The sequence below is a fragment of the Balaenoptera physalus genome (genome assembly GCF_965194825.1).
Source record: "Balaenoptera physalus genome assembly, chromosome: 11".
In the NCBI taxonomy this organism is placed as follows: Eukaryota; Metazoa; Chordata; class Mammalia; order Artiodactyla; family Balaenopteridae; genus Balaenoptera; species Balaenoptera physalus.
In genome coordinates, this window is record NC_138896.1 from 57,683,266 (window position 1) to 57,694,037 (window position 10,772).

At 42.3% G+C, this 10,772-nt stretch overlaps 1 protein-coding gene across 1 annotated transcript in view; it reads left to right on the forward strand.

Moving 5' to 3' along the window:
* The first annotated feature begins 3,860 nt into the window (after positions 1–3,860).
* The window catches only part of STT3B (STT3 oligosaccharyltransferase complex catalytic subunit B), a 93,853-nt gene continuing 86,941 nt past the window's right edge, over positions 3,861–10,772 (forward strand). Inside the window, exon 1 of the mRNA XM_082411845.1 lies at positions 3,861–4,605. Within this exon, the coding sequence (XP_082267971.1) occupies positions 4,295–4,605 (311 nt within the window). The 5' untranslated portion in view covers positions 3,861–4,294. The remainder of the gene's footprint in view (positions 4,606–10,772) is intronic.

Consider the following 10,772-nt stretch of genomic DNA (forward strand, 5'->3'; position numbering starts at 1 on the left):
CATTCTTCTTCCCCTGGTCCATTCATTCTCACCCCCAGTCCTCACCCCTAGTGCTGCTTCCTAAGGGTAATGTTCTCATCTTCTGAAGATCAAATCCCCTGTGTATCTCCCTTCCATTGTATTTGCCACATTCCATTTTTGGTACTTAGTAACGTGATGGTTCAATGTCCACCTCCCTAGGGCTGGAACCATATCCCTCATGTTCCCTCCTGCATCCCATGATCCACATAGAGCCTGGCATAAAGGAGGAGCTCAATGAATACTTGAATGAATCCGCAAGTGAGTGAGTGAGTGAAGATCAAGAATAACAGGATTTATGTCATGGTGTGTTCTGCCTATGTTTTCCTCTAAGAGTTTAATAGTGTCTGGCCTTACATTTAGGTCTTTAATCCATTTTGAGTTTATTTTTGTGTATGGTGTTAGGGAGTGTTCTAATTTCATTCTTTTACATGTAGCTGTCCAGTTTTCCTAGCACCACTTATTGAAGAGGCTGTCTTTTCTTCACTGTATATTCTTGCCTCCTTTATCAAAGATAAGGTGACCATATGTGCATCACAGCAAGATCCTTTTTGACCCACCTTCTAGAGAAATGGAAATAAAAACAAAAATAAACAAATGGGACCTAATGAAACTTAAAAGCTTTTGCACAGCAACGGAAACCATAAACAAGACGAAAAGACAACCCTCAGAATAGGAGAAAATATTTGCAAATGAAGCAACTGACAAAGGATTAATCTCCAAAATTTACAAGCAGCTCATGCAGCTCAGTATCAAAAATACAAACAACCCAATCCAAAAATGGGCAGAAGACCTAAATAGACATTTCTCCGAAGAAGATATACAGATTGCCAACAAACACGTGAAAGAATGCTCAACATCATTAATCATTAGAGAAATGCAAATCAAAACTACAATGAGGTATCACCTCACACCGGTCAGAATGGCCAGCATCAAAAAATCTACAAACAATAAATGCTGGAGAGGGTGTGGAGAAAAGGGAACCCTCTTGCACTGTTGGTGGGAATGTAAATTGATACAGCCGCTATGGAAAACAGTATGGAGGTTCCTTAAAAAACTAAAAATAGAACTACCATATGACCCAGCAATCCCACTACTGGGCATATACCCTGAGGAAACCATAATTTAAAAAGAGTCATGTACCACAATATTCATTGCAGCTCTATTTACAATAGCCAGGACATGGAAGCAACCTAAGTGTCCATCAACAGATGAATGGATAAAGAAGATGTGGCACATATATACAATGGAATATTACTCATTCATAAAAAGAAACGAAATTGAGTTATGTGTAGTGAGGTGGATGGACTTAAGGGTCTGTCATACAGAGTGAAGTAAGTCAGAAAAAGAAAAACAAATACCATATGCTAACACATATATATGGAATCTAAAGAAAAAAATGGTTCTGAAGAACCTAGGGGCAGGACAGGAATAAAGACGCAGACGTAGAGAATGGACTTGAGGACGCAAGGAGTGGGAAGGGTAAGCTGGGAAGAAGTGAGAGAGTGGCATGGACATATATACACTACCAAATGTAAAATAGGAGCTAGTGGGAAGCAGCCCATAGCACAAGGAGATCAGCTCCGTGCTTTGTGACCACCTAGAGGGGTGGGATAGGGAGGGTGGGAGGGAGGGAGACGCAAGAGGGAAGAGATATGGGGATATATGTATATGTATAACTGATTCACTTTGTTATAAAGCAGAAACTAACACACCATTGTAAAGCAATTATACTCCAATAAAGATGTTAAATGGGAAAAAAAAAAAAGAATAACAGGAGTTTTCCCTGCTGCTTTTACCCTCATGACTACTCTGGATTTGCATATGTACCTTAACAAATTTTCAAAATATTTCCAGATAAGCGATCTAATTTGATATTAACAATTGACTCGAAGAGTAGAAAGGGTAACCCATGCAGGTGACTTGTCCAATGTTACATGGCTAGTAAGCAAAAAAGTGGGACCAGAACCAAGCTTTGTCACTTTTCAGACCAGGGCTCTGGCCATTAAACAACCAAAAAGGAAGCAAAAGAAGATAACATACAACTTAATAGGCAGCATCTACACAAAAGACAATAAAATTGAGATATCCAAATAAAAACACAAAATAAGATTTATTTTAGGCTGATAGAACTTTGGTTCATGGAACACGGGCACAAGTTCTCTAAATGCTGGCATTTTAGCCTAGAAGGTTTGGGCTCTGACATAGAGCAAGTCACCTAGAATTCTGGTACAACAGGACTCAGTTAATATTCTATCATAATTCTCATTAAAATTTAGATGTTCAATAAATGTCGGCTATTAAATCATTAGTGGGAAAGTCTATTTCTGGAAACCTTTTCATCCTTTTCTTAATGAGACTATTTATTTATTTAATTTTGTAAGTAAATGAGAGAAAAGTTAATCACTTAGCAGGTTGAGTACGTAGCTGGGTCCAGTTGTTTCAAAGAGCAGCCGCTAACCAAGGCTACTTATTCATTTAGCTAACATTTTGAAAAGACCTACTATTTAAACACAACTTCTAAATGTGTTTACATTTTCTGTACTAAATTTTTAATGACTTAATAATTGAGTGCCTTTATAATATTACGTGAATACACGCTTTTAAGTTCAAATGTTATTTACCTAATAAAATGGACAATTTTACGTAAATGTTAATTTACATGAAAAGTTAATCAAGTATTTACGGAGTGTTGATCATACTGAAAGCTCCGTGCCTTTCCTGGGGCTTATATCAGAGCACGTCTAGTCTCCATATATTATATATATATATAGAAATTTTTATTGAAATAAAGTTGATTACTCCACTTATATTTAAACTCATTTTGCTTTGAGTTTAGTCTACCGGGTAGCACTTTCTTTTGGGGGGCAGGGGTGTGGGTAAAGGGGGAGAAAGGTGTAAAACTACAAACTAGACGTGCAAATATTCGTGTACAGGGATCTGCAGTTCGCTATCACCTAATGAAGAGAGGATTGGGTAACAGCTTAAAGTCCACAGAAAGTTTCACCCGTCTGATGGAATGTATGCAACTGTTAACAATTTCCTACATTTGCCCACATTTCCAGTGAACAAACGTCATCTTTGCAATCAGGAAAATACAAGAAGTGAAAAAAGCCGGAGAAAGTCGCACTTCCCTTGTCCCACGGGGTCGTTCCCGAGCTAGAGGCTTGTTTGCCGGCTCCGATGAGTTCCCAGCGCCGGCAAACGTGCCCTCGCCCGGGACCTCGGAGGCAGGCCGCCAGGCGCAGCTCGCTGGGCTGGTCGTGGGGCGGCCGCGGGCTGGTGATTCGCTGCGCCAGAAGCGGGGAGGCCCAGGCGGCAGATCCCTACGCGCCAGACCCACGCGCAGGGCACTAGGACTGCGCGCCTGCGCGCCCGGTCACGTGACGGGCGCTCCGCGCAAAGCGGGTTAAAAGTCACGACCGCGGAGCGCCCGCGAGCGCCAGGCCAGTCGGCGCGGCGCTCCCTGCGTCCCCTAAACTGGTTCTAAAGGAGGCCGCCCGTCTCTCCTCGACCACCTCCCGCCCCCTTGGCCCGGCTCAGCTCCAAGCAACGCGCGGAGCCGCCTAGCGCCCCTCCTGGCCGCCAATACAGGCGCGCGAAACTGCGTCTTTCAACTGACAATGAAGCCGTAACCGCGCAGCCAGGCCGCTCCGGGCAAACGGGCGCGAGGCCGGGAGGGGGGAGGGGAGAACGGTTGTGCCAAGCCCCGCCCCAGCTCGCGCCCCCATTGGCCGGCACCGCGGTTCTGGGCCCGCCCCCTAACGGACCTGTCGCATTGTGACAGGCGTAGGGGCCAGTTCCTGTTGGGTCGGGGGCGGAGTCAGAGGTAGCCTGAGCTCCGCCCGGACTTCGGGGGACTCCTCCTCCTGCTCCTCACGGCGGGGTGGGCGGCGTTGTGGGGGGAATGTCATTGCTGCTCCGAGCCGTGGTGCCGCCTCCGTCTGCTCCTGCTCTTTCTCTGGCGCCCTCGTCCCGTCGGCTTTCGCCGCTGCCGCAACTGCACTGGGAAGACGGATGGCTAGAGGGGCGCAGGGGCCATCCGAGTTGAGAGAGCGGCGGTCGCGGCCGCTGCTGAGGCGGAGACTCCCCGCCGCCGCCTCCACCCCCTGTCCCCCGGCCTCGCGGCGCTAAGGGCGGGCGCGCGCGGCTGTCTTCCCTCCTCCTCCTCTTTCTTCCTCCTCCTCCTCCTCCTCCTGCGGGTCCCCGCCCAGCACCCCTCGGACCAGGCGGCGGCGGCGGCGGAGCGGAGCGAGACCCGCCGCCGGGGCACAACATGGCGGAGCCCTCGGCCCCGGAGAGCAAGCACAAGTCGTCCCTCAACTCATCCCCGTGGAGCGGCCTCATGGCCCTGGGGAACAGCCGGCACGGCCACCATGGGCCCGGGGCCCAGTGCGCGCACAAGGCGGCGAGCGGCGCGGCGCCGAAGCCGGCCCCCGCGGGGCTGTCCGGGGGGCTGTCGCAGCCGGCCGGCTGGCAGTCGCTGCTCTCCTTCACCATCCTCTTCCTGGCCTGGCTCGCCGGCTTTAGCTCGCGCCTCTTCGCCGTCATCCGCTTCGAAAGCATCATCCACGAGTTCGACCCGTGGTAAGTGCCCGCCGCCCCTCCCCCGCCGCGGGCCCGGGACCGGCGCCTCCCTCCCCCCAACCCCCCCACCCCCCGCGCTCTGCCCGGACCCGCCACTGGTCCCGAGCTCGGGCGCGCCCCCGCCTGCAAGCGAAGTTTCTTCTGCGCCGCTTGAGGCGGGGCGTCGGGGCCCGAGCGGGACCTTGACCCGGGTCGGGCGAGTCTGCAGACTCCCAGGAGGGCGAACGCTTCTCTTCGCAGCCGCCTCGGCCCGCGGAGCCCGACCCGCCGCGCCGGGCGGCGGAGTACCCGCCTCCCCGCCCGCGGCTCTCGCCTGCTCTCAGCTTCTCGCGCGCGTTTTCGTCTGGTTGGGATGGGCTCGCCCAGGGGGTGCCCTGTTGCAGTTGGAGGTGAGTCCAGATGTGCAGGAGCCTCGTCGGCGCAGCCTCGCAGTTGCACGCTTTTACCGTGTTTCTCTTGGCTCTCAGACGGGAAGGGAAAAAGCGAGGGAGTAAGGTGTTGGAGGAAAGGAAATAAGATCCCTAAAAGTGATCGGAAAGCTAGGGACGCTTACTTAACGTTAGATATTTTCAAGAGTGGCTTTTTTTCAAGCCTTCAAGTGCACTCTGCACCTCACCGGTCCACAATTATCTTGGACTACTTTTTAGAGCAGGCTCATTACTCTGTGAGCCAAACTGTCACCCTCAGTATGTTATGCACAGTATCCGAAGGCGTTGCGTTAGTTCCTTTATTGGTCTCTGCAGGAAGGTTTGTGGATTAGAGAACAAACAGTTCCATAGTGATGGGGAGCCCTAGATTGTAATACTGAAGTTTCACATGGTATCAGGGACTGACCTGAATGTTTTAGGAAATTACCGCATAAAGAGCACTAGCTAATTTAGCTAACTTAATTTACTGGTCTGTGAATTATTTAGATAGGAAGAGTGCTTTAATTTTTTTTTTCCAACTTGACCAACCTGGGTTAAGTTTTCTTTGTTTTTTGTTTTAGCCCTAGTCTATGCCTTTTAAAACTGACTTAATTCATCTTCTTGACCCATCACCCTTGAGTTCATCTTACTTCCTTATAATTAGGCCCAACTAACCTTGAGGGTATTTGTCATTGGAAGTACAGAGAGAGAATCTTCTTGAGAGTTACTAAATATATGGATAACAGATATTTGGGGGAGTGAGTTACCCATATATTAAAATACCAATTGAAGTTCTGTTACAGATAGAAAAATTGGTAGTGCATCATCTGTTGAACAACAGAGGGGTCCACTTCTGGAGAATCCAATTTAGGTAGACAGTTAACAGCTGTGACATGCTTCCATTGCAACGTTTCCATTCCATTTTAGAGGTTTGATTTTTTTTAAAAAACAACTTCTGTGTTACTTGGAATCACAGAAGAAAATAAATTGCTGTGATGCTTATGAACTAGACAGAGTTTTCTTAGTCTTAGCTTTGAAACACATAAGCAAATTAGATAAAAATGAAATTGAAACCAGAAAATGAAAACTGCTAATGTTTTGCTGAACGTGTAAAAAGAGAAAGTTGTGTATTTTCAGTTTACAAGAGCAGAAGTGCATGGTTGACCAAACATTACGGGTAACAAAAATTGTGAATAATATTTCTGGAGAGTATCATTTTTATAAACAGAAGGCTGCATAATGTTTAGTACTAACATTGAGGCTTAAATTAAGGATTGCAGAAAAATTCACAACTGAATGATGAGATGATGGATATTTTTCCTAATTTTGAAGGAAGATTAGAAATCTGCATCAAGTGAGCCAAAGAGTTTCTACTAAAATGAGTATTATAATCATGAAAAGTCTTATCGGGTTGCTTCACAGATAAGTTTTTTTTTTTTCAATATGGCAAAAAATTAAAAGTTGATTTCTTCTCTAGTTTCAAGAATATGCTTGGAGAGCATAACCCTTTTTTACTCACACAAAAATTTGTTTGTGTCTTTCTGTGTATAAAACACATTTCAGAAACATCCTTTAGTAGAACGAATAACATTCTACAATTCGAATTTTAATTCATATACTCTAATCTAAAGGTATATAAACCTCTTCGGTCTTAAAGACCTATTAATGTAGGTTTTCAGCTTACTGGTAGTTTTAATATATACGTTTTATTATATTCCTGGTTAAGCGTTTACGTTCATAATGTTAGGTAATTCTGACTAGTAGTAAATAGCCTTTTATAATAAAGGAATTGTCCCTATCCTTTATTGTGAATGGAGATTTGCCAGTATAAATCTAATGTCTTAAGTATAATTCAGGTGACTTAATGAGAGAATTTTCCGTCAAAAAAAAAATCCCTTGTTTGCTCACTTATGTTTTTCTTTTCATGTCGTTCAAAGATCTCAGTTAGGCATCTTATTTTTATAATCCATTCCTGTTGAAAAATTTGGATTTTAAAGTGGTTTTCCTTCAAAGCTACTAATAGTACCAGCACTTTGATTCTACAAACATTCTAGTGTTATACTATCTTGGGAGTCTCTCGGATTACTGTTTTAACATGTAGTAGTAACATGAACCTTTAATAATGTTTAAATGTTCCTCTCAGGTTGTGTATCCACAAACCAATTTATTCTGGCCTTTCCTGATCCCTTTTTCTCATGTCTCTGTACTGGCTTCAATTCTGAAATCTTTTTAGTGAAAAGTTTACTTTCTCTGTTTGATTGTGAGTTATTTCTGTAAATTTTAACATTAGTACTTAAATTGCGTAAGTAAGACTCTAGTTAGCTGCCAAAGGTGACTCATTGTCACAAAGTTATACTTGTTTTTTAAGTTTGTCATTCAAGTTATTTTATAAATCTTACCAGTTGTTACAAGGTTTGGTATGTGATGTTCAATAGTATTTATTGAATTTTAAAATACACTGCACTTTTTTAGAACTTGGCCGCATTTTTGGTAATGATCTCTTCACCACTTCACTTTAGTAATTTCCTCCCTTATCAGTTGACTTGATCAAACATGAGGACACAGTTTGAGAATTTGTTGTCTGTACTTGGCAAACATTTGGTTGACCAACTAGTTTAACAGCACCTAATTTTATCTTCTTTTTATCTGGAGCAGAATGTAGTTTCTACTTATTTTTGTTGTAACTATTAATACTTTCATATTAACCAGGTGCTTTTCCCATAACCATTATCTTGTTAAATTGTGGTAGCTTTTCCCACAGAGACAATGGAAAAGCTCCCTATAAAAGAGTTGCATTTTTCCCTGCCTGTACAGGTTGTAGGGGGTTCTCCTTGGACCCCTAGAAGAAGAATTCTCTGAGCCTTGAGTTTTGGCTGCAGTTAGCTGTAAAAGGGCAGCAGATGCCTTTTCGCAGGGCAGAAAGCTGCAATTTAGAGTTGAAACTTGGGATGCAATTTTTCATAGAAACTATGGTATAAATAGGTTAATTAGTACAAACATGTTTTCAAAGGAGTGATAAACCTTTGGAACATAAGCTGTTTGTAAGTTGGGGGTACTTCCTGTACTTTGAGGTCTCCATGTTTTTCTTCACTTTGCAGATGACAAAAAGAGGCTATTGACCTCAGTTCTGAAGAAGACAAAATGGGTAATAAAACAAATTTTAGATCAGAAACATCCCTCAATCGTAAAAAGGCACTTTATGGAATCATTAGCAACAGCAGTCCAAATGCACTTCAGAACAGGTACATTAAGTCCCTACATACGAACCTTCAAGTTGGGAACTTTCAAAGATGGGAACGTGCCCCTGTATGCCAGCTGTTGTACTGTACTACTGTACTTTTAAAGGAACTGTACTGTAAGATTAAAAATGTTTTCTATATTTTTTGTGTTTGTTTTTTATGTATTATTTGTGTGAAAAGTATTATAAACCTATTACAGTACAGTACTATGTAGCTGATTGTGTTAGCTGGGTACCTAGCTGGGTACCTAGGCTAACTTTGTTGGACTCAGGAACAAATGTGACTTACTTACGTGCTCTTGGAACGGAACTTGTTCATTTGTATGTAGGGGACTTACTGTATACTGTCACTGATTTCATTGTAATTTAAAACTTTTCTAGCCTTGAGCTCTTGAGATCATTCTACGTTATACGAACACTCAGGGAGGAGGTGCAAGGAGTGCCTTGAGCTGCTGGGTTGGATGATGGGATTGGACCTGCTCCCATTGGGTGAGTGTGGTGGCTCCTATAGGTAGTAATCCTGGGTTTCCTGAGGCATGTCCTGGGGGAGTTAGGCTCTGTCAGCAACCACTTTGGAACTTTTTCTTTCTTTAGAGTATTCATGCATTGAGGGCTAACTTGAATAATACTGCACACCACATACTGCCATGAGTAGTTTGCATAAAGACAACGTTGGTCGTAGAAACTTAGAATAAGGAATTGCATTATATGCTCTGACCCAGTTATTATGAATATGAGGAAACTTACTAGTCTGTCTATGGTCTATCTCTGATTTTTATGCTCTCAGTAAGTTTTGGGTGCTTTGGGGTATGAGAGAAAATGTTAAAAGTTCTCTTCATCGTGATATCTTATTAATCAGTGCATATGTGCTCTCAGAAATAACGGAAAGATTAATATTCTCCAGTGACTGAATCATATTTTTTTCCTCAATTTGTTTACTTTGCAAACTTAGTGCTATTAGAGAAAGACAATATTGCAGTTAACTTGAATTATAAAGCACCCTACAATTCAATAGACCTGTATAATGCTAATTGTTATGAAAATTTTCAAGCATACAGAAAAGTTGAAAGATTTTTACAGTGAACACTCATACTGAACATGTGGATTCTACAGTTAGTATTTACTTTATTTGCTTTATCATATCTTTTTATCTGTCCATTACTGTTTTTAAATCTTACTTGTAGGATACCGGTAGTGTACTGTTCACTGTAATGTAAAGAATGTCATCTTTGTTCCTGAACTCCATGATAAAGAGGAGCTCTTATTTCCGGGTAGCATTTATTTTCTATAATACTTGAATATAATGAGTATAAATACTGTTTATATATCGTCTTTGATTGGGGTGCAGGTTAGAACGAGATTCAATCATCCTAGGTTTTGGTTAGTAACTTACCTAACCTACATCATAAGTCATTGCATTAGCCCACGTCTGTTAAATGACTTTGTTGAATCTGGTGTCTCAGGAGAAGCTCTGAAGTTGTTAGAAAGATACTGATGTTGGTTTTATTAGATTTAGTTTATGTGGAACTCCTAAACTCTTTTGAATTATTAGAAGCCTTTTATTGGTCAGCCTGTTGCTTACTGTGATGAGTCTTATGCTCTTTCTTTGCCATGTTTTATCCACATGGAATGCTTAATGGAGTTTTATGTATGATTGCAGAAGTGGCTTCTGTCAGTCCCTACAATAAATAGGAAGACAGGAAAACATTTTCAAATAATGTAGGACCCACAACTATACTATATGGGCAAATTAATACTATTGAAAGGGAAAAAATCTAAATGGTTAACCTGCTACTGCAGCTTCACCCCTTTATTTGCTTTACCTTTTTCTGGTGGACATTTTTTGTTTTTAAACCTCTTACTCTTTTCTGAGAAGGTTTCTGTGTCCTTACTTTACCTTTTTCTTACATGAATAATTTCCAAGGATTTAGAAATTGATAGAAAGTGGCAATACCATAAGATTTAAAAAAAAAAAAGTTTGTTAGGTCAGGGTTGGAAGAAATAGGAGCAACTGCTTGAGGCTCTCATATTTTAGTATTGATAAATGTAGGTTAACTGGCATTTGTAGACATTCCAGGAAACCTAACTACTATTTGGAGCTTTATTTCTTTGGAAAAGTGCTTTCGTAGTTTTTAATGAAAGACATTTAAACATATTTTCGAGTATAACCTGTATGTAAGTTGGTGTCTTTATGTTGGAGAAGTTTGTACTATTTTTAGGAAAACAAATTTCTGGAAAATTGTGGCTGGTACACTAAGTTGACCATATCATCTGTGACTTTTTTTCTTTCTTTGGAACTTAGTATTGCAAGGTAACTTTAACATATGTTCTAAATGGTGGTAGATACTTAGTTTTTACCTTGTCTTATAACTTGATTTTAGATCCTAGAATTGAAGAGATCAGGTAACATCTTTTATTTCTGTAGATAAAAAATATTTCAATTCAGTATTCCTTTCAAGGATTGAATAATACAGGTCCACCTGTTCTCCAAAATCTATGTCTCCACCTGTCCTACAAAATCT